At 46.4% G+C, this 24,506-nt stretch overlaps 1 protein-coding gene across 5 annotated transcripts in view; it reads right to left on the bottom strand.

The window, feature by feature from the left end:
• Positions 1 to 24,506, bottom strand: part of LOC126213087 (serine/threonine-protein kinase OSR1) — a 587,751-nt gene that overhangs the window by 32,626 nt on the left and 530,619 nt on the right. For all 5 annotated transcript variants that reach the window (XM_049940682.1, XM_049940685.1, XM_049940683.1 and 2 more), the window contains one exon: positions 6,138 to 6,242. In XM_049940682.1, the coding sequence (XP_049796639.1) occupies positions 6,138 to 6,242 (105 nt within the window). The remainder of the gene's footprint in view (positions 1 to 6,137; positions 6,243 to 24,506) is intronic.

Raw genomic sequence — 24,506 nt, 5'->3', positions numbered from 1 at the left:
GTGAGGTGGGGGCCAGCAGGGGCGGAGGTGAGGGGAGGGCCAGCAGGGGCGGAGGTGAGGTGAGGGCCAGCAGGGGCGGAGGTGAGGTGAGGGCCAGCAGGGGCGGAGGTGAGGTGAGGGCCAGCAGGGGCGGAGGTGAGGTGAGGGCCAGCAGGGGCGGAGGTGAGGGGAGGGCCAGCAGGGGCGGAGGTGAGGTGAGGGCCAGCAGGGGCGGAGGTGAGGGGAGGGCCAGCAGGGGCGGAGGTGAGGGGAGGGCCAGCAGGGGCGGAGGTGAGGGGAGGGCCAGCAGGGGCGGAGGTGAGGGGAGGGCCAGCAGGGGCGGAGGTGAGGGGAGGGCCAGCAGGGGAGGAGGTGAGGGGAGGGCCAGCAGGGGCGGAGGTGAGGGGAGGGCCAGCAGGGGCGGAGGTGAGGGGAGGGCCAGCAGGGGAGGAGGTGAGGGGAGGGCCAGCAGGGGCGGAGGTGAGGGGAGGGCCAGCAGGGGCGGAGGTGAGGGGAGGGCCAGCAGGGGCGGAGGTGAGGGGAGGGCCAGCAGGGGCGGAGGTGAGGGGAGGGCCAGCAGGGGCGGAGGTGAGGGGAGGGCCAGCAGGGGCGGAGGTGAGGGGAGGGCCAGCAGGGGCGGAGGTGAGGGGAGGGCCAGCAGGGGCGGAGGTGAGGGGAGGGCCAGCAGGGGCGGAGGTGAGGGGAGGGCCAGCAGGGGCGGAGGTGAGGGGAGGGCCAGCAGGGGCGGAGGTGAGGGGAGGGCCAGCAGGGGCGGAGGTGAGGGGAGGGCCAGCAGGGGCGGAGGTGAGGGGAGGGCCAGCAGGGGCGGAGGTGAGGGGAGGGCCAGCAGGGGCGGAGGTGAGGGGAGGGCCAGCAGGGGCGGAGGTGAGGGGAGGGCCAGCAGGGGCGGAGGTGAGGGGAGGGCCAGCAGGGGCGGAGGTGAGGGGAGGGCCAGCAGGGGCGGAGGTGAGGGGAGGGCCAGCAGGGGCGGAGGTGAGGGGAGGGCCAGCAGGGGCGGAGGTGAGGGGAGGGCCAGCAGGGGCGGAGGTGAGGGGAGGGCCAGCAGGGGCGGAGGTGAGGGGAGGGCCAGCAGGGGCGGAGGTGAGGGGAGGGCCAGCAGGGGCGGAGGTGAGGGGAGGGCCAGCAGGGGCGGAGGTGAGGGGAGGGCCAGCAGGGGCGGAGGTGAGGGGAGGGCCAGCAGGGGCGGAGGTGAGGGGAGGGCCAGCAGGGGCGGAGGTGAGGGGAGGGCCAGCAGGGGCGGAGGTGAGGGGAGGGCCAGCAGGGGCGGAGGTGAGGGGAGGGCCAGCAGGGGCGGAGGTGAGGGGAGGGCCAGCAGGGGCGGAGGTGAGGGGAGGGCCAGCAGGGGCGGAGGTGAGGGGAGGGCCAGCAGGGGCGGAGGTGAGGGGAGGGCCAGCAGGGGCGGAGGTGAGGGGAGGGCCAGCAGGGGCGGAGGTGAGGGGAGGGCCAGCAGGGGCGGAGGTGAGGGGAGGGCCAGCAGGGGCGGAGGTGAGGGGAGGGCCAGCAGGGGCGGAGGTGAGGGGAGGGCCAGCAGGGGCGGAGGTGAGGGGAGGGCCAGCAGGGGCGGAGGTGAGGGGAGGGCCAGCAGGGGCGGAGGTGAGGGGAGGGCCAGCAGGGGCGGAGGTGAGGGGAGGGCCAGCAGGGGCGGAGGTGAGGGGAGGGCCAGCAGGGGCGGAGGTGAGGGGAGGGCCAGCAGGGGCGGAGGTGAGGGGAGGGCCAGCAGGGGCGGAGGTGAGGGGAGGGCCAGCAGGGGCGGAGGTGAGGGGAGGGCCAGCAGGGGCGGAGGTGAGGGGAGGGCCAGCAGGGGCGGAGGTGAGGGGAGGGCCAGCAGGGGCGGAGGTGAGGGGAGGGCCAGCAGGGGCGGAGGTGAGGTGAGGGCCAGCAGGGGCGGAGGTGAGGTGAGGGCCAGCAGGGGCGGAGGTGAGGTGAGGGCCAGCAGGGGCGGAGGTGAGGTGAGGGCCAGCAGGGGCGGAGGTGAGGTGAGGGCCAGCAGGGGCGGAGGTGAGGTGAGGGCCAGCAGGGGCGGAGGTGAGGTGAGGGCCAGCAGGGGCGGAGGTGAGGTGAGGGCCAGCAGGGGCGGAGGTGATGTGAGGGCCAGCAGGGGCGGAGGTGATGTGAGGGCCAGCAGGGGCGGAGGTGATGTGAGGGCCAGCAGGGGCGGAGGTGATGTGAGGGCCAGCAGGGGCGGAGGTGATGTGAGGGCCAGCAGGGGCGGAGGTGATGTGAGGGCCAGCAGGGGCGGAGGTGATGTGAGGGCCAGCAGGGGCGGAGGTGATGTGAGGGCCAGCAGGGGCGGAGGTGATGTGAGGGCCAGCAGGGGCGGAGGTGATGTGAGGGCCAGCAGGGGCGGAGGTGATGTGAGGGCCAGCAGGGGCGGAGGTGAGGTGAGGTGAGGGCCAGCAGGGGCGGAGGTGAGGTGAGGTGAGGGCCAGCAGGGGCGGAGGTGAGGTGAGGTGAGGGCCAGCAGGGGCGGAGGTGAGGTGAGGTGAGGGCCAGCAGGGGCGGAGGTGAGGTGAGGTGAGGGCCAGCAGGGGCGGAGGTGAGGTGAGGTGAGGGCCAGCAGGGGCGGAGGTGAGGTGAGGTGAGGGCCAGCAGGGGCGGAGGTGAGGTGAGGTGAGGGCCAGCAGGGGCGGAGGTGAGGTGAGGTGAGGGCCAGCAGGGGCGGAGGTGAGGTGAGGTGAGGGCCAGCAGGGGCGGAGGTGAGGTGAGGTGAGGGCCAGCAGGGGCGGAGGTGAGGTGAGGTGAGGGCCAGCAGGGGCGGAGGTGAGGTGAGGTGAGGGCCAGCAGGGGCGGAGGTGAGGTGAGGTGAGGGCCAGCAGGGGCGGAGGTGAGGTGAGGTGAGGGCCAGCAGGGGCGGAGGTGAGGTGAGGTGAGGGCCAGCAGGGGCGGAGGTGAGGTGAGGTGAGGGCCAGCAGGGGCGGAGGTGAGGTGAGGTGAGGGCCAGCAGGGGCGGAGGTGAGGTGAGGTGAGGGCCAGCAGGGGCGGAGGTGAGGTGAGGGCCAGCAGGGGCGGAGGTGAGGTGAGGGCCAGCAGGGGCGGAGGTGAGGTGAGGGCCAGCAGGGGCGGAGGTGAGGTGAGGGCCAGCAGGGGCGGAGGTGAGGTGAGGGCCAGCAGGGGCGGAGGTGAGGTGAGGGCCAGCAGGGGCGGAGGTGAGGTGAGGGCCAGCAGGGGCGGAGGTGAGGTGAGGGCCAGCAGGGGCGGAGGTGAGGTGAGGGCCAGCAGGGGCGGAGGTGAGGTGAGGGCCAGAAGGGGCGGAGGTGAGGTGAGGGCCAGAAGGGGCGGAGGTGAGGTGAGGGCCAGAAGGGGCGGAGGTGAGGGGAGGGCCAGAAGGGGCGGAGGTGAGGGGAGGGCCAGAAGGGGCGGAGGTGAGGGGAGGGCCAGAAGGGGCGGAGGTGAGGGGAGGGCCAGAAGGGGGAGGTGAGGGGAGGGCCAGAAGGGGGAGGTGAGGGGAGGGCCAGAAGGGGGAGGTGAGGGGAGGGCCAGAAGGGGGGAGGTGAGGGGAGGGCCAGAAGGGGGGAGGTGAGGGGAGGGCCAGAAGGGGGGAGGTGAGGGGAGGGCCAGAAGGGGGGAGGTGAGGGGAGGGCCAGAAGGGGGGAGGTGAGGGGAGGGCCAGAAGGGGGGAGGTGAGGGGAGGGCCAGAAGGGGGGAGGTGAGGGGAGGGCCAGAAGGGGGGAGGTGAGGGGAGGGCCAGAAGGGGGGAGGTGAGGGGAGGGCCAGAAGGGGGGAGGTGAGGGGAGGGCCAGAAGGGGGGAGGTGAGGGGAGGGCCAGAAGGGGGGAGGTGAGGGGAGGGCCAGAAGGGGGGAGGTGAGGGGAGGGCCAGAAGTGGGGAGGTGAGGGGGGGCCAGAAGTGGGGAGGTGAGGGGAGGGGAGGGGCAGAAGAGGAGTGGAGGGGCAGAAGAGGAGTGGAGGGGCAGAAGAGGAGTGGAGGGGCAGAAGAGGGGAGGGGAGGAGCAGAAGAGGGGAGGAGCAGAAGAGGGGAGGGGCAGAAGGGTGGAGGGAGGGGAGGGGAGGGGAGGGGCAGAAGGGGTAGGGAGGGGAGGGGAGGGGCAGAAGGGGGAGGGAGGTGAGGGGAGGGGCAGAAGTGGGAGGTGAGGGGAGGGGAGGGGCAGAAGGGGGAGGTGAGGGGAGGGGAGGGGAGGTGAGGGGCAGACGGGGGAGGTGAGGGGCAGACGGGGGAGGTGAGGGGCAGACGGGGGAGGTGAGGGGCAGACGGGGGAGGTGAGGGGCAGACGGGGGAGGGGAGGGGCTGACGGGGGAGGGGAGGGGCAGACGGGGGAGGGGAGGGGCAGACGGGGGAGGGGAGGGGCAGACGGGGGAGGGGAGGGGCAGACGGGGGAGGGGAGGGGCAGACGGGGGAGGGGAGGGGCAGACGGGGGAGGTGAGGGGAGGGAGGTGCAGAAGGGGGAGGTGAGGGGAGGGGAGTGGCAGAAGGGGGAGGGGAGGGGAGTGGCATAAGGGGGGAGGAGAGAGGCAGAAGGGGGAGGGGGAGGGGAGGGGCAGAAGGGGGAGGGGAGGGGCAGAAGGGGGAGGGGAGGGTAGGGGCAGAAGGGGGAGGGGAGGGGCAGAAGGGGGAGGGGCAGAAGGGGGGATGTGAGGGGAGGGGAGGGGCAGAAGGGTGAGGGGAGGGGAGGGGCAGAAGGGTGAGGGGAGGGGAGGGGCAGAGGGGTGAGGGGAGGGGCAGAGGGGTGAGGGGAGGGTAAGGGAGGGGCAGAAGGATGAGGGGAAGGGAGGGGCAGAAGGGTGAGGGGAGAGGAGGGGCAGAAGGGTGAGGGGAGAGGAGGGGCAGAAGGGTGAGGGGAGAGGAGTGGCAGAAGGGTGAGGGGAGAGGAGTGGCAGAAGGGTGAGGGGAGAGGAGGGGCAGAAGGGTGAGGGGAGAGGAGGGGCAGAAGGGTGAGGGGAGAGGAGGGGCAGAAGGGTGAGGGGAGAGGAGGGGCAGAAGGGTGAGGGGAGAGGAGGGGCAGAAGGGTGAGGGGAGAGGAGGGGCAGAAGGGTGAGGGGAGAGGAGGGGCAGAAGGGTGAGGGGAGAGGAGGGGCAGAAGGGTGAGGGGAGAGGAGGGGCAGAAGGGTGAGGGGAGAGGAGGGGCAGAAGGGTGAGGTGAGGGGAGGTGCAGAAGGGTGAGGTGAGGGGAGGGGCAGAAGGGTGAGGGGAAGGGAGGGGCAGAAGGGTGAGGGGAAGGGAGGGGCAGAAGGGTGAGGGGAAGGGAGGGGCAGAAGGAGGGATAGTAAAAAATGAAATAATAATATGTTCCATTTTTTACACATCCACAACATCACTTGAGAATGGTCTAGAAGGGTGGAACTAGTTGTGAACAAAGAAAATTAATGCAGTAAAAGCGGAAAATTACACCATATTTTAGTAAGATCCTCAAGTAGATCACATGTCACTCCAGACATCAGAAAGTATCAGAGGTAAATTAGATACAGAAATGTGAAACAATTACTAACATAGCTGTCTCAGTGTGCTAAGACAGAACAAAAATCCCTGTCTTTCTTCATGTCAGTAGTTAGTGTGCTACTCGTAAATTCCCCACTCTTAAAATTTAAAATGTACATTACACAGTCACTGTTGGCATCAAAGATGTTGGTTAGATCTAAGTCAAGCTGAGAGTTAACCTAAGGTCAGTATATTGAACATACACAGTTTAAATATGTTGTACTGAATCCAAGGGTAACAAATTACTTACTTTTAGTAAATATTATTATGGAAAGGATAGATCGCTACCCGCTGTATAGTGGAGATGCTGAATCGCAGACAGGCACGGCAAAAATATTGCTGAACATGTAAGTTTACGGACAAAAGGATTTATTCTGAATTGTCTATTTCAGAAGGACTTTCAGCCAAATGCTTGTTTAGCAATCTTTTTGTTGTGCCTGCCTGTAACTCAACAGCTCCACTATACGGTGAGTAGCAATCTACCCTTTCTACAATCCATCCAGGATTTTCTACTGTTTGCTTTTTGTCGAAGTCTATTTATGTAAACAGCACCGGTAGGAAAATAAAAAGAAACTATGAACTCTGTAGGTGCATAGTGACAACCATACAACGATATTAAACAGAACTGGTTTGAGTTAATGTGCTGTTGGATAGAACATTCCTCGAGGTGAAGCAGGAGGGAGAGTAACAAAAAACAGAACTCACGTCTTCGTCTGACGAGTCGCCCTCCTCGTCCTCTGAAGACCACACCCACTCGCCAGTCACTGTGCGGTGAAGCCGCCCCGACGCTCCGGGCTGCCTTTTGGACGCCTGAAATTATGTCCGTAGCACGTAATTATATATCCGCATCACTAAAATACTAATTTTGTAAGGTGTAAGCACAATTTCTCATCACTTACCCACAATACAAAAAATTAGTAAAGCTACCCGAAACATTACACTTATCGCAAACTGTTAAATAGTGTCATTGGAACCTATCATTTAAAATATCCACCACCACCACCACCACCATCAAAGAAGTCCCCTTGCAAGTCAATACATCATTCCCAGCAGTTTTTCCATGAACTGAAAGTTCCCTGAAATGCATTTTTCACGATACAGTTTAGTGCCACTTGTGATTATGTTACAGTCTCCTCAATTGTGTCAAATCTTTAAACTTTTAACTTTAATTTCATTCTGGAGAATTAAACGAAAGTCACTTGTGCAGGAGAGGGGACTGACGCAGATTATAACTTCAGACTGTCACAATGGAGGAACCTGTTGCCTTTGTTCCACTTTTCTTGATGTGTTCTGCTCTCCTTCAACTGCATAAGGACATTGCGGTAGAACATTAGAGTGACAGACTGAGAAGTGTATTAACTCTAGGTTCTGTGTCAAACAGATGAGCACATTTCACATAACTCTTCATTTGCCGAGCTTTCTCGAGACGGAGTGGCAAATGTCTCTTCCATCTTCACGATTGCTGCTCGGTTTTGGGATTGTACTCAAACCCAGCTTCCATCACAATTAATATCTGTCAAAAGAAAGTCTGGTTCACTTTCAAGACTTTCCTGAAGTTCTCTGGAAACTTGCACACAATGCCGTTTCTGCTCATCGCTGACAATCCGTCGCGCAAACTTGGTGGCAATCCGTCACATTGCAGTTCGTCGGACAAATGCTACGCTGAGTCCCATAAGGTAGGCACAAAATATGGCATACGAGCTGGATGTTCTGCCTAAACTCTTCCAGCACCATAGTGTTATCAATGACGACATTTTCAGGAGTGATGCCGGTCGGCGGACGTAGTGAATGGAGATCGTCATCTGTCATCTTTAAAATGTTTAGGATGGTCTTAAGTGATTATGACCTATGGCATCTTCCCCAAATACTTGCTTCAACACTTGTGTCTCTGCAGCCATTTTTCAAAGTCTCAAACAAAAGTTAATGCACACACCTCGCTCCCAGACCCCCACAATTGTCAATTTCACAAGACGTGCAACACACGGCAATGGAAACTCCGTAAAAACTAAACACCACCACCTAGCACAAACCTGATCCAGACACCGACTCACGAAGCACGTTCGGGATAGAGCCTGGCGGCGTTTTGTCGTACCAGCTAGACTTGACAAGCTATATGTACATTCTGGGAACTTTTGGGTAGCACCTAACATTTCCACGATTCACAGTAACTTCTCACACTTCCAGACCACTCAGATCATCATCTAGTAACTGTTTGTTAACATACCAATCTGCAATGATATTTTGTTTTCGGCATCTTTCTCATAATTACATCTGTTAAGATCACAGAATCTGAACAGCGCACGAGAAAACAAAACCTGGAAACTGCACAACAGACAGGATGGTGATTTAACCTGTCCAATTTATTACCTACTCCAAAGTCTACCACGAAGTACGGGGCGGTAAATATTCACACCAGTGAATTAGGAACAAAGCAATTATACACGGTAATTCGAATTGCTTGCCAGTGGTATACTGGATACACCTCGTAGGAGTCATCACACGCTTTTTCTCCGGTGTTTTGGTAGATACTTGCAATTTCGTTTTTGCACTGCATAGCTAGAGTCAGCCCAACAGTCACTGCTCACCGTGTCTTTCACGCGATGCCCAGTGACAACAAAAAGTATCGGTTTGTTACCCTTCACAAACAAAATTATTTAAATCAGAATTTTACGTCACCATTCAACAGAGCGCTCCAAATTTAATCTAGTCAAATATTCATTTTGTCAATATGTATAACCAGTAAAACACGATAGTAAGTGACTCAGTAGTGCCAGGTGCTTACTGTTGGTAGTCAGTGCAGGACAGGGCAGTACTGTCACTGCAGGAGTACTGGTTATGCTTTACATTTTACTGTTCCTCGCTAAAAGGAATATCAGACTAGACTAACCTGGAACCACTATCGAATAAGCACGAAAAATTCCACTTCATTTTGTTTGTAATGGGAAAAAAAAACTTATGCTTTGTGTTGACAGTGGGTGTCTCATAAGAGACACGAGGAGCTCTATCCGACTGCAGTTACACAATTTGGAAAGGAAACTGCATATATCTGCTGAAACACCAGAGAAAATATGCCACCCTGTATATATTTACCAGAGCTACTTTAAGGGTTAAACTAAGACAACATAAAACTTCAATTTTGAACAATTGCACTTTAAGTAGCAATGGGCACAGCAATCAGTTGCAAATAATGTTCATTGCACATATGCAATAAATGATGTTTGTGAATGACTGACGCATATTTGCAGTAAATATTATTAGTGACTGACTGCTGTATCCTTTACTACTATAAGTAAATATAGTCACTGAGCACAACTACTTCCCAATGGATTTAAACCTGATAGAATTGTACTTTAGTTTTCATTAAAATTATACTGGTAGAATATAAACAATTTAGGAACAAAGGACACCACTCATCAAATAGTAGTAACACTGAGTTGTTTGCAGGCATATGAAAAGGAATGAATACTTGCATTCTTTTGGACGAATCTTCATCTCCCAGTACCTACTGCCACCCACATCCTTCTGAATATGTTTAGTGTATTCCCAGTACCTACTGCCACCCACATCCTTCTGAATATGTTTAGTGTATTCATCTCTTGGTCACCCTCTACAATTTTTACCCTCCACGCTGCACTCCAGTACCAAATTGGTGATGCCTCAGAACATGTCCTACCAACCGATCCCTTCTTCTAGTCAAGTTGTGCCACAAACTCCTGTTCTCCCCAATTCTGTTCAATACCTCCTCATTAGTTATGTGATCTACCCATCTAATCTTCAGCATTCTTCTGTAGCACCACATTTCAAAAGCCTCTACTCTCTTCCTGTCTAAACTATTTATCGACCATGCTTCACTTCCATACATGGCTACACTCCATACAAATACCTTCAGAAACGACTTCCTGATACTTAAATCTATACTCGATGTTAACAAATTTCTCTTCTTCAGAAACGCTTTCCTCGCCATTGGCCAGTCTACATTTTATATCCTCTCTACTTCGACCATCATCAGTTATTTTGCTCCCCAAATAGCAAAACTCCTTCACTACTTTAAGTGTCTCATTTCCTGGTTCTATTTTCCTCAGCATTACCAGAGTTAACTCGACAACATTCTATTATCCTCATTTTGCTGTAATTGGCGAACCTCAAGGTTTTTATTTCTTCTCCATGGATTTTAATTCCTACTCCAAATTTTTCTTTTGTTTTCTTTACTAGTTGCTCAATGTACAGACTGAACAAGATCGGGGAGAGGCTACAAGCCTGTCTCACTCCCTTCCCAACCACTGCTTCCCTTTCGTGCCCCTCAGCTCGTATAACTGCCATCTGGTTTCTGTACAAATTGTAAATAGCCTGTCGCTCCCTGTATTTTACCCCTGACACATTTAGAATTTGAAAGAGTATTCCAGTCAACATTGTCAAAAGCTTTCTCTAAGTCTTCAAATGCTAGAAACGTAGATTCGCTTTTCCTTTATCTTCTAAGATAAGTCGTAGGGTCAGTATTGCCTCACGTGTTCCAACATTTCTACGGAATCCAAACTCGTCTTCCCCGAGGTCGGCTTCTACCAGTTTTTCCATTCGTCTCTAAAGAATTCGCATTAGTATTTTGCAGTTGTGACTTAAACTGATTGTTCGGTAATTTTCACATCTGTCAACACCTGCTTTCTTTGGGATTGGAATTATTATATTCTTCTTGAAGTCTGAGGGTATTTCGCCTGTCTCATACATCTTGCTCACCAGATGGTAGAGTTTTGTCAGGGCTGGCTCTCCGAGGCCACCAGTAGCTCTAAAGGAATGTTGTCTACTCACCCGGGGCCTTGTTTCGACTTGGGTCTTTCAGTGCTCTGTCAAACTCTTCGCACAGTATCATATCTCCCATTTCATCTTCATCTACATCCTCTTCCATTTCCATAATATTGTCCTCAAGAACATCTCTCTTGTATAGACCCTCTATATACTCCCCTTCCACCTTTCTGCTTTCCTTCCTTTGCTTAGAACTGGGTTTCCATCTGACCCCTTGATATTCATACAAGTGGTTCTCTTTTCTGCAAAGGTCTCTTTAATTTTCCTGCAGGCAGCACCTATCTTACCCCTAGTGATATACACTTCTACATCCTTACATTTGTCCTCTAGCCATCCCTGCTTAGCCATTTTGCACTTCCTGTCAATCTCATTTTTGAGACGTTTGTATTTCTTTTTGCCTGCTTCATTTACTGCATTTTTATATTTCCTCCTTTCATCAACTAAATTCAATATATCTTCTGTTACCCAAGGATTCCTATTAGCCCTCGTCTTGTTACCTACTTGATCCTCTGCTGCCTTATCTATTTCATCTCTCAAAGCTACCGATTCTTCTTCTTCTGTATTTCTTTCCTCCATTCTTTTCAATCATCCCCTAACGCTCTCCCTGAAACTCTACAACCTCTGTTTCTGTCAGTTTATCCAAGTCACATCTCCTTAAATTCCCACCTTTTTTGCGCTATATATATGCCTCAAAATCAAAATTAATAAACCTAAGCAACTGAAGAATTATTGTGAAATGAAGTTAATTTTTGATTGACAATTTGATCCTGCCACTCATGTTGACAAATAGTGCATCCGTTGCAAATGTACTTCAATTTATAAGTGCCAACTGAAAAAAAGAAAATATTGCAAAACAGCAATGCCAATAATCAAACAGCACTATGCTACTTTTTTAATGACACTCTCATTGCTTTCATTTCTTTGTACTGCATTTCTGAATCGCTACATGAAAATTTTTTAAGCGAAGAGCTCATTGGCACCAGCTACAAGTTAGGAACCACACACTTTAGCACAACGAACATGGCATTCTATCAGTGTCAAAACAGTATTTCACATACCTCTTACTCGACTGTACAGTACGTAAAAGAGACATTTCTTTGCTTGAACAGGAATTTCTATTTAAACATATGCACACAACAGCGCTTGCAATCTTAGGAGGTGGGATGGGGTTTAACATGCCAGTCAATCAGTTACCTCAGCAAGTAGTTGACATGTTTAGTAGATGTGTTTCAATATTTTTATACATATACAGTAACAATGAACGAAACCAATAATGTTTGCAACATTTTAAATATTGTGAAATCCAAGTTAATGTATATGCATGAAAGATAACAGACTCTGTAGTTTGAAAATGGCTGGACGGAAGTTAAACATAACCCTCATTCAGGATGCCTTCGGTATCTACCGACGTGACACTTGTCAGCAACGTCAACAAAATGGGGTGTGCCAATCGAAGACTGACTCTCCTAGAGACTGCAGCAAAATGTAACATTTCTGTTGCATCATGTCATGAAAAATCTGACAGTATCTGGGAATGCATCATGCTGCCGTGAAGTTGGTCCCACGGCATGAGTTGAGACCAGAAAGACCTTTGTCTCTCACTGTCAAAATTTGTGAACAGCTTTTGGATTGTGCAAATGAGAATGAGATGTTCCTAAGAGAATCGTGATGAGACATGGGTCTATGGTTATGATGTTTGAGATCAAGGTTCAATCTTCACAATGGGTCAGGAAAGGTTCTTCAAGACCAACAAAAGCTTGTCAGGTCAGGTCAAATGTCAACACCATGCTGACAGTTTTCACTGACTGAATGATTAGTTCATCATGAATTCATGCCACAAGGACAAGCTGTTAATGTTACTACTGGGACGTGTTGCAATGTCCGTGAGAAAATGTGACAAAGAAACAACTTGAAATGTGGTGAGACAATTCACGGCTCTTGCATCACAGTAACACAACTGCACATTCATCCCTATTGGTGCATGACTATTGCACAAAAAATGAAATCACTGTGCTGTCTAATCCGCTGCACTCTCCTGACCTGGCCCCAGCAGACCTTTTTTTATTTCCAAAGTTGAAACCCCCGTTGAAAGTATTAAGATCTGCAACAACAAATGGCATAAAAGAAAATTGGCATAAAAGAAAATACACAGACAGCACTTCCCACAATCTGGCAAGAGGCGTACAAAGACTGCTTCCAAAAGTGGAAGCAGTGTTGGTAGTGGTGTATCAATTGACGAGAGTATTTTGAAGGAGACCACACACAATAAGTAAAAGATGAGCACACAAAAATTTGAGGAACAAAGTTCCAGAATTTTTTGAGCAGACCTCGTATTGTTCATAAACATCTCCAGTTTATCAGTCAATGCTTCAATATTCCTGGAAAGCAGTGGGGTGCAAAACTGCCACACATGCACACATGTTGCTGAATTCAAGAATGTGGTTCAAGTGGCATTTGATTCTGCAGCTCAAGCCGTGGTTCTGATGTTAGTTCAGATACCGCTGTTGCCAAACATACCTATTGTGATTCTGCACATTGATCCGTGCATTTTGTTGAGACCCCTTATGTATATTTTCAAAATGTGATAGAGGGCAAACTAAGAGTAAAACAACTGAATGCTTTCACCATTCTAATCAAAGTGGTGTGTACAGTTTCTAAATATAACTGAAATACTGAATTTTGTTCAAGCCGAGAGACTTCCCTTGTTAGTACTTTTCACATTAAACAGCTGCAGCGGAGCGAAGCGACTGACACCTGGTGAGCATGCTCGATTAAAAGCTGAACATTTAGAACATCGTAATTTCTTACTATGAGAATTGTGGCCCATATTTTTATGGGGGATGATTTCTGTGGCTGATGTCTTGGTTGAGAGTTCTTTTCTTCTTAACATATGAGATCAAGTTGGTGAGGTTTCCTTGTTAAGAGTGAACCACAGGGTCAACACAGTAGATTCACCAGTTCGTTCCAATCATTCACACACAGAATGTGGTGAGATGTCCAAAGTGCAATTCCACTGAGCATTCCATGGGTCATCTAGCTGAGTACACGTTCCAGTGAGCTATCACTCAAAAGAGAGATTACATCACTTTTTCATTGAGGCAGGTAAACTTTACACTCCCAGTGGGGCTGTGATGCAATAATTCTTTCCAAGAATGTTACAAGCACAACTAGCAACTACAATTCTGTGCCTTTCGGGGAAACAAGCACATTCCCTTTCTTCACAATTAAAGGATGGTTAAAGCCTACTTTTCTTGTTACTATATAGTTTATATATTACTTTGAGGCATTAACAATTCTTGTTTTATTCATAAATCATGCTTAATGTTTTTTGTGGTGTTTCTATATTTGTGCAACATGCCTGTGAAGCTAACATACTGTATTTGGTGGATTTCGTATTTACACTTGCTTATTTTTTTTTTTTTTTTAATGCAATTTAAATGAAAAACTGCATTAAACATCTCTCCAAAACACATTGTTTCTGGTGAAATTTCGTTTTCTAAAATGGTGAGAAGAGAGAAACCCGTATAGGGTAGCATTACTGTTAATCTGAAAGAAAACAAATGAAGTATCAGAAAAAAGCACTATTTTTCTGGAAACTTCCTCGTATTGCAAGAATGTAAAAATGTATCATTGCAAATATGTCTAGTCCTGTACATACTGCAATATATTACAGTAATTTCATTTGCAAAATTTTGAGTGTCTTGGATAAATTCTATCACACAATTCCACTTAGCTTCGACCAGTGACATCATACCAAACTCTAAGATGCAACACACGAAAGATTCCATAATGGCAACAATGCTCAAACATTTTCATGGGGCCAAAATGTAATTATGAATTACAGATCATGGGGAATTCTTAATAATAAATATAGAAACTAACAAGACAACTACACTAAAATGGGGTTCTGGATGGGGAGAAAACAACATGCAGCGTAATGAACCTAACAATCACAGTAATAGTACAATATGGGAATCTAAACAGAGACAGGAACAAGATAAGCTAAAAAAAGTAATGAAGCATGGAACAAACAACTAGAATTGAGCTCTATAGCTCAAGTAGTCAAAACAAATCCTAAAATAAATCACAACACCTACCTAATGAAAATTCAGGAAAACAACCATGGAAACAACAACCAAAATTGAGCTATGTAGTTCAGACAGACACCCCCCCACCCCCCCACTACAAGCACCTACACTTGATAAATTCTGCAGAATCCTGTCTGTAAAACAAAAAGCAATCAACAGCAACTACACAGCATAACGGACAGATGACTCATAATAAAAAAAAGGAGTAAGTAAACATTATGATGATGTTGAAAGTCAGCCTCGATCTTTGAAATTACAGTCAACATCTGATGGATTGTCACAAATTATCACTTCGGCAATGCCACATGATTATCTCAAAAGAGGGGCCTTCCCCAGTTTCACATTATTCCCACGTATGTGGCATTTGTAGTAATCACTGATAAATCCTAATTTCTGGAACAAATTTATACAAGACCACATGCCTTGCCACAACATTTGTGCATAGCACATATGTAGCACACAAATTAAAAGAAATTAATATATCACTAAAAGGAAAGAAAACAGACATATGTGAAATAAACTAGGCTAGAATCATAATTTACACGAATTACTGAGGCAACCGTAGGTAACATTCATTGTCTGCCAAATCATTTAATATCATGAACTCTTGATGTCGTACATGATGTTGCTCAGAGCCAAGAATTGGAGTCGCACACTGATGATCTCTCCAAAATTAATTATTTCTGATAAGGTTTCTTTTTCTAAAATGGTGGAAAGTGCAAAGTTGGTAGAATCAACCGTTATCATTAATCTGAAAGCAAACTTGTTAGGCCCAGTTCCTGACAGGGTGGAGACAATTTAATCATTTACAAAAAGTTATAAAATTAATAAAATCATTTAACAACCAAGATTGTAATTAAGACATTACGTTATGACTAGTTTCAGCTGATTATACATTCATCTTCAGATTGGGGGAGAAAAAAAACACACACACACACACACACACACACACCACCACCAACAACAACAACAACAAGTACAGTGCCTGCTCATAAAATGAGACCAGGAAACCATCAGCTTCTCAGTGGACACTCAGGTGAAAACCAGATCTCAGTAAAATAATGGCAAATACCATTGAGATTAAACATTAGGTATACAAGACCCATCATACAAGTCCGCACTGATATATTTTGCACACTAAATAGTAACACCAGTAACTTGTCCACCAAAACATTATATACAGATACAGTATCAGATTCTGCTCACAATTCAGGATGGGACCACACGCTACTGGACCTGCTAGCATTCCTGTATATATAGTTTGGGTTCCAACTAACTGGTGAAACTATTTAGCGTGCAAAATACAACACTTCAATGCGGATTTTTAAGATGGCTGTATCATCAGCTGAAACGAGTCATCAATGTTTCACTTGTGATTTCAGCTCTTAAAAGATTTTAATAAGAAAAGCTTTTCAACTTTTTGTGAAAGAAAACGAATCAAGTATCGTAAAAAAAAAGCACTGCAGCCATAGTGGAGACCATTATACACAATTGGTAAAGCTGCTGATTTGTTCTGGATATTTCCCTGTAATGCAAGAATTTAAAAATGTATTGTTCCTCATAAGGGGTGAGAATTATTGACCTATAAGGGAAAAAAGTACGTAAATTAGTTACAAACTACGGCGTGCACACACTTTATTTAACGTGTAAACATCACTATAGATATTTGAGTTTAGGTTACGACATGCTCGATATGCGTGCTATCATTGGCGATGATGTGCTGCAGATGAATAGTGAAATCTTGCACAATCCACTGTAGTGTCTGAACATCGATGCTGCCCATGACCTACTGAATTGCTGTTTTCAGCTTAACAATTGTTTTGGGGTTATTACTGTACACCTTGTATTTAATATAGCCCCCATAAAAATCTGCGTTCAAATCTGCAGAATATGGTGGCCAATCGAGGCCCATGCCAGTCTCTTCTGGCTACCCCAGAGGCAGAATGCGGTCCCCCAAAGTACTATTCCACGACATGAAACAAACTCCCGAAAGGTCGAGCTCCATCTTGCATAAACCACCTCTTGTCAAAATCGAGGTCACTTTGGATAACGGGGATGAAATCATCTTCCAAAACCTTCACGTACCATTCGGTAGTCACCGTGCCGTCAAAGAATACCACACAGATTATTCTGTGACTCGATATTGCACACCACACTGTCACCTGATAAGGGTGAATATACTTCTTGATCACAAAATGTAGATTCTCAGTTCCCCAAATGGGCACATTTTGCTTACTGACAAACCCATCCAAATGAAAGTGGGCTTCGTCACGAGACCAAACCATATTCACATCGAAGTTCTGTTTGTCTGCAGCTTGAACTTTGTCGCAAACGTACTTTGAACCACATTGAGCTGTTATTGCTCGTATAATTGGCCTTTACAAGTGCTATATGCTATACACTCAGGCACGCTGACCGAGCCATTTGCCCGTGCAAATGGACAAAGGCTCGTGCATATCTGCATACTAATTCCCGTTATGCCCTGTGGCCAATGGTTCAGTTTGAACGTCCTAACATAAACCATTCATAAGTTATGACAATTTTATTTAAAGTAGTTCAATAATCGTAACCCTGTATGTCTAACCCTACACATGCTGAAATATAGTGGAGTAATTTCAGTTGCAAAATTTCAAGTATCTTGGTACAGAATTTATTTTTCCTATTTACAAGAAACTATCTTGAGTGTTCTGGGTTTTCTTTTTAATTTGATTTAGAGTTCAATTTATTGTTACACTACGCACCTAATATTTTTGATGCTTCATTACCAATAAATGAAAGGAAATAATACAATACCACATTTAGAGAAAATTCGGTGAACAGTTTTTACGGTGCAACAACCTCTAGAACCTTCAGAATTACTCACATCATTTGAATCTGAATATCTATCAAGTATTAGCAGCCAGATGCAGATAAGAAACCATAAAATGGGGAGTTGCGGAAGTTCCTTCAGCATTTCAAAAAAACTTTCTAGCCCAACCACCCACATAATGTTTAACACCAGTTAATGAGCACTCAATTTTTCACACACAAAAAGCAAATGAGCATCACTGAACAAGCACTCTCCCTATTGCAAGTGGTAGTTGAATGTGAGCAAGCACTATTCAATCATTTCCACACTCAAATCTTAGTACACTAATATCATTTTCTCGTAATTATGGAAATATTGTCAATCAGTAAAATCTTGGCACGAGTTCAAATGTTTGAACACATTAATATTCTATTTGTGCAGTGTATCTGATAGATTTGCTGGAAAACTATAGTTCAACATACTCACATAAAATGCCCACAAAACGTTACTCTGAGCAACGCTTACATTCAACTTTTTTCAACAACTCCAAAGAATACTACAGTCATATCTGTGCTTACTCTGGTATTCCATGGAAATCAGAATATGACAGTGTACACTTTTCTCTCATGTTCCTTGGAGGGGGTTGTATTACAGGGCATAATTTAAGAACTCCAATGCAAGTGGACTGAAGCCCAAAAACACACACACTCCCATCTATATGACAAGGAACCTAAGTACTGATAAATTTGCGCGTTTTCACATTAACACAAACTTTCAAAAAAGATAGAACATCTTACATCTGGAACAACGATTTCACAATTTCAACAATTAATGCTAAAAAATAATAATCGGTTCCTTTTACCGGGTCTAGTGAAGCAGGGGATACAACCAGTCGGCTTTGACCAATGATGTCATACATTACTCGTAGATAATGTCTTCACTTTCAGCCATAGATAATAAAACAGTTCCGTGCACCGGGTAAGTGCTATCATTGTACATTAAAATAACTGAATGTGATTTTAAAAGAGATCACTACATATAACTCTAAATATTCTTCGTGTGCATTTATTTAAATCATTGGTTGTTTGCAATTCATTCAGTACTTAATTTCATTCTTAGTGATATTTAGGTAATATGGCATATTAGTTTCCTATTTCACGACAATTTTTAATATCTCATTTTCGTTTGTAGGTACAGATTTATCTGTTCCGACGAACCTGGATGATTTGAGAGAGGCTATGGGCACAGACATGTTAGCCACAATTTGTTTTTTACAAATGTGTGGTCTCATTGCTGAGTATGTCCGATGTCTTGAGTGCGTGAACATATGCGCCTCAGAAGTGTATCTCGTTGCCATACTCATGACTTATTCGAATGGCGCAGCAGCAAAAGATCGGCTGTGGCGGTTCGTTAGACGTGGGACGTGATTCGAAAAATCTAAGCTCGCCTTGAAAGACATTAGGAAAATCACGTACTGTTGGTGTTTGAGATCCTGTGTAGCTGTGTGTCCATGAAAGTCGTGTGAATAAGCGTACAGTTCTGGATTTGTGTGTGTGTGTGGGGGGGGGGGCAGGTGTTATGGTCGAAATTGACGAGTCGCATTTTGGCAAAAGGAAGTACAACGTGGAGGGAACCTCTGGTGGGATTATGGGTTTGGGGGGCTGTAGTTTCAGGTAAAGAGTGTGACAATGTAGTGTTTAAAGTAGTACCCAATCGAAGGAAGTAAGTTTTGGTCAGCTTAATTGAAGATCACGTTGCAGAGGGTTCCACTTTAATTTCAGACAGTTTTTCTTCATATAGGGATTTAGGGGAAAGGGGTTATCAGCATCTCTTAGTTAATCACAATATTGAGTTCAGATCATTATCTACAGGGGCTTGCACAAATAGCAAAGAAGATTACTGGTCAGCTGTGAAATCTCTTGTAGGGAAGGGGAAACGCCGAATTTCCACACTTCAAAGTCACTTTGACGAATACTCGTGGAGGCGTAGTATTCCCCATATTGCCCATTTACCGTCCAAAATATGTTAGCTAATTTCACATTAGGATTGTGTGTGTGTGTGTGTGTGTGTGTGTGTGTGTGTGTGTGTGTGTGTGGGCGCGCGCGCGATTTTTTTTGTTGATTGCTTTCTAGGTGAGCTTCGGTTCTTTTAAGAAGTTCCCGTGTGGTAAGTTCAGTTTTCCATTTTTTTCTTTTACTGTATTTGACTATTTTGACGTATTTCATTGTTGTATTACACAATTACATATGTTTTCGTGTACTCCACTATGTAATAGAAATTTTGCAGCTTTCGTTCTTTTGTTTCTCAGCACTGGTATCAGTACCGATATTTTCAGACCTGTACGAGCAATATTGAAGGCTAAATGCCAGGCAACTAAAATTTGTATCCCATCCTTCAGTCGACCTTTACACTGACACCACCTATTCAAAACGAACGACATATGTAACATTGATGAGATTTACCTATATATGTCAACTGGAGAGCAGGATACAAATGTTGTGTATAGATATATAGCTCAACTAAAGAATGGGATATTATTGTCACTGATGTGATCAAAACTATAACTTTCAGTCGATACTAGATACTATTAGCATTGAGGGTGGGGGGAAAAAAAAAAAAAAAAAGAGAGAGAGAGAGAGAGAGAGAGAGAGAGAGAGAGAGATGTACCCCATAGTGTAGAACGGGATACGAATTGTAGATATGTCGTTTTATTGCCTCTTTGCGTAGTTCAACTGAGGTACACATTACAAATGTAACGTACGCCATTTCCACGTTTTTGTTAGCAGTGTACATGTATATAGGTCAACGGAAGTATGGGATGCAAATATTATATACGTAGCTCCTTCTGCAGTTAACCAACACAGTTGGAATGAGGTTCGAGATACGACCCATATATATGTGATGTGAGGTATTCTATGCTACCAACATTTCCATCCATTTTTCCCTTCATTTTCCACAGAACTAATACGATACAAACACGCGATATCCTTAATGTGAAAATATTACTTGCCTTGATATATGTCAACTATACTTTTGTCTCTCATATTACTTTGTTTCTGAACAGTCTTGTCAGCTCTTTCATCAGTGTAATAAATGCTCTCTGGCTAATTCTGACGTCATTGGTCAAACCCAACGGGTTGTATCCCCTGCTTCACTAGACCCCTTTTACCAATGCCCCATCCCCCTGGCTCCAATGATACCGTTTCCTAACAGTTCAAAGAAACTTTATTCTCATTTCAAATAGGTTCCCCACCTGACATAATTCACACAGTTTCAGTTCATAGTAATTTCAAGCTGCCCTCAATATGCTGGCAGCAATACAAGTTTAAAGCCGGTGATAGGCATTAAAGATCCCCAAAATCATACTGAATGCCTTCTCAGTAAACTATTTTGAACAACTAATTCAGAAGCCCACTCAAAGTGTAAATGGATGCAAAAATATACTTGAGCTCTTACTAACAAATAAGCTTGACCAAATAAGGAGCATCATGACATATACAGGGATCAGTGACCATAATGGTGGTTGTACCCAGACTGACTCCCGTGACATCCAAATGCAAAATACAGGGCTATTACAAATGATTGAAGCGATTTCATAAATTCACTGTAGCTCCATTCATTGACATATGGTCACGACACACTACAGATACGTAGAAAAACTCATCAAGTTTTGTTCGGCTGAAGCCGCACTTCAGGTTTCTGCCGCCAGAGCGCTCGAGAGCGCAGTGAGACAAAATGGCGACAGGAGCCGAGAAAGCGTATGTCGTGCTTGAAATGCACTCACATCAGTCAGTCATAACAGTGCAAGGACACTTCAGGACGAAGTTCAACAAAGATCCACCAACTGCTAACTCCATTCGGCGATGGTATGCGCAGTTTAAAGCTTCTGGATGCCTCTGTAAGGGGAAATCAACGGGTCGGCCTGCAGTGAGCGAAGAAACGGTTGAACGCGTGCGGGCAAGTTTCACGCATAGTGATGTGAAAGATTCAGTGTTTAAACCTCCTCTACCAAGAAACGTGCCAGAACTGCGAGCTCGCATCAACAATGCTTTCGGAACTCATTGATGGGAACATGCTGCGCCGAGTGTGGAGGAACTTGATTATCGGCTTGATGTCTGCCGAATCACTAAAGGGGCACATAATCGAACATTTGTGAATGCCTAAAAAAACTTTTTGAGTATTTGTATGTGTGTGCAAAGCATTGTGAAAATATCTCAAATAATAACATTATTGTAGAGTTGTGAAATCGAGGCAGTCTCCAGTCCTTCCACTTTGACTATGTACGCAATGAGCAGATGTGGTTTGAATTCAAAGAAACAGTACCAATATCGCTACACTAAACAGCTCAGAACACTATTGCAGTAGCAAAGAAAAAAGCATGCCAAATTTGAAAGTACACAAAATCGCCAACATTCTGAAAGTTATACAGAAGATTGAAATTTAGCACAAACTTCAATGCAAGATGCTCGAAATAGTTTCCACAATGGAACTCAGTCTCGAAAACTGGCAGAAAACCCAAAGAGATTCTGGTTGTACATAAAATACACCAGTGGCAAGATGCAATCAATACCTTCACTGCACAATAACAATAGTGATTTTATTGATGACAGTGCCACTAAAGCAGAGTAATTAAGCACCGTTTTCCAAAATTACTTCATAAAAGACAAAGGAAATATTCCAAAATTTGAATCAAGAACAGCTGCCAACATGAGTACCTTAGCAGTAGATATTTCCAGTGTAGCAAAGTACCTTAATACAAAGGCGAGGCAAGACTTTTGGTCCAGACTGTATACCAATCACATTCCTTTTAGGGTATGCTGATACAACAGCTCCATACTTAGAAATCATATATGACAGCTCATTTGTAGAAATATCCTTACCCTGACAGCTCAATTGTAGAAAGATCCATACCCAACGACGTTAAAGTTGCAAAAAGTCAAACAAATGGCCCAAACAGGATCTGGGAGTAATCCTCTGACTTACAGACCCATATCACTAATGCTGATTCGCAGTAGGATTTTGGAACATACGAGGTGTGACAATAAAGTAATGAGACTTATTTTCTTTGCAAGATGTGGCAACCCTGCAGGCTTGCGTAGCCACAATATCTTTGAGCTCGTTCTATAAGCTGCTTCTAGTCCAAGTGGCACATCGATGCAACTGCTCAGTCGTGAGTTGTGCTGTAATAAGTTAAGATGCGACTGTGTCTCTCTTCACGCAAATGGAACCGCATAATATTGCGCAACGGTATGCCATTTCTTTTGCATTAAATTGGGTGAAAATGGGCCGACAACTTACGGTAAGCTTCAGAAGGCTTTTGGAGAGGTTATGTCAAGAGCTCAAGTTTTTAGTTGGCATAAAATGTTTAGTGAAGGTAGAACGAATGTTGAAGATGAAGACCGCAGTGGATGACCATCAACCTCACGGACGGATGTCAACTTGGCCAGGTTGCGTGAACTCGTATGATCTGATCGAAGTTTATCCGTGAAAATGACTGCACAAGAACTGAACATCAATCAAGAAACAGTTTGTCTAATAATAATAATTATTGAAGATCTTGGTATGGGAAAGATTTGTGCAAAAATGGTCCCCAAAAATCTGACACCACAACAGCAATTTTTAACCTCAAAACAAATTTCAGTACTACCACAGCCACCTTATTCACCAGATATTGATCCATGCGACGTTTTTCTATTTCCAAGAGTCAAAACGGCAGTCAAGGGACACCATTTTCAAACAACGCAAGATGTCCAAAAAGTTGTGACAAGGATCTTGGAGGATATTGCAAAAGATGAGTTCCAGAAATGTTACCACCAATGGCAGAAGTGCTGGAAAAAGTGTGTGCAATCAGAAGGGAACTACTTTGAAGGAGACAACACTAAACTTGACTAAAACGGTAAGCAACATTTTTTTTTCCACATCAGTCTCATTACTTTACTGTCGCACCTCGTATACTGTGCTTTAACATTATGAATCACCTCAAAGAAAACTGTTTATTGACACATAGCCATGGATTCAGAAAATATTGCTCTTCTGAAACAACTAGTTGTTTATTCTCACGAAGTAATCAATGCTATTGAGAGGGAACGTCAAATCGATTATATATTTTTAGACTCCCAGAAGGCTTTTGACAAAGTTTCTCACATGTAATTTCCAATTAAATTGCGCACCTATGGAGTACCGTCTCAGATGTGACTGGATTCATGACCCTGTCAGGAATATCACAGTACATAGTAATGGACAGAAAGTCATTGAGTAAAACAGAAGTAATATCTGGCATTCCCAATGAAGTATTACAGGCCCACTGTTGTTCCTGATCTACATAAACAATTTACGGAAAGAATCTGATAACCCCTCTTTGACTGACTGCATGTGATGCTGTCATTTATGGTCTTGTTAAGTCATCAGATGACCAAAACAAATTGCAAAATGATTTAGTCAAGATCTGTATGGTGCAAAAATGGGCTCTAAATAGTGAAAAGTGAAGTCATCCTAACACACACTTAAAAGGATCCACTAAGTTTTAGTTACATAATAAACAACACAAATGTAAAATCAGTAAACCCAACTAAATACTTAGGAATTACAATTACGAATAAATCAAACTCTAACAATCACACAGATAATGTTGTGAGGAACTCAAACCAAAGACCGATTTATCGGCTGAACACAGAGAATATGTAACAGCTCTACAATAGAGACTGCTAACACTACAGTTGTCCACCTTCTGGAATACTGCTGTGTGGTGTGAGATACACATCAAAAAGGATTGACGGAATCCACTGAAAAAGTTTGAAGGAGGGTAGCTTATTTCCTATTATCGCAAAATATGGGAGAGAGTCAAACAGATACAATACATGAATTGGGTAGGCAGTCACTGACACAAAGCTTATTTTGCTGCGGCAGGACCTCGTTGTGAAATTTCAATTACCTACTTTCTCCTCAGAGGGTGAGAATACTTTGTTGGCACCCACCAACCTCCACAAGGAGAAATCTTACTAAAATAAGAGAACTCTGAACTCACACAGAAAGACAGAAATATTTGCTTTTCATGTGTGCTGCTCGAGAGTGGTTTGATGAACCCTCTGCCAGGCACTTAATTATGAATTGCAGGGTAACTGTGCAGATGTAGATGAAGATAAACATTATTAAATGGATTTGTTTCCCAAAATGTATCACACACAGTGTAAATTGAACAAACTAAATTCTTGTCAAGCTGAAGCAATTACTTCAATGATTGACCATTGAACCAGATGATTTATATGCCAGAATCACATTATGACCAGCCACCTGTGAACTCACAGTACAAATATAAAGGTGACGGTAGGTGACTGCGAGCAATAATCAGATGTCAGACGCACCAGACACCACTTACAAGAGTCGAGAGGCACGAAAGGAAAG

The sequence above is a fragment of the Schistocerca nitens genome, chromosome 11 (genome assembly GCF_023898315.1).
Source record: "Schistocerca nitens isolate TAMUIC-IGC-003100 chromosome 11, iqSchNite1.1, whole genome shotgun sequence".
NCBI classification, from domain to species: domain Eukaryota; kingdom Metazoa; phylum Arthropoda; class Insecta; order Orthoptera; family Acrididae; genus Schistocerca; species Schistocerca nitens.
The sequence above is the reverse complement of the archived record's forward strand: the minus strand, read 5'-3'. Positions and strand labels throughout refer to the sequence as shown.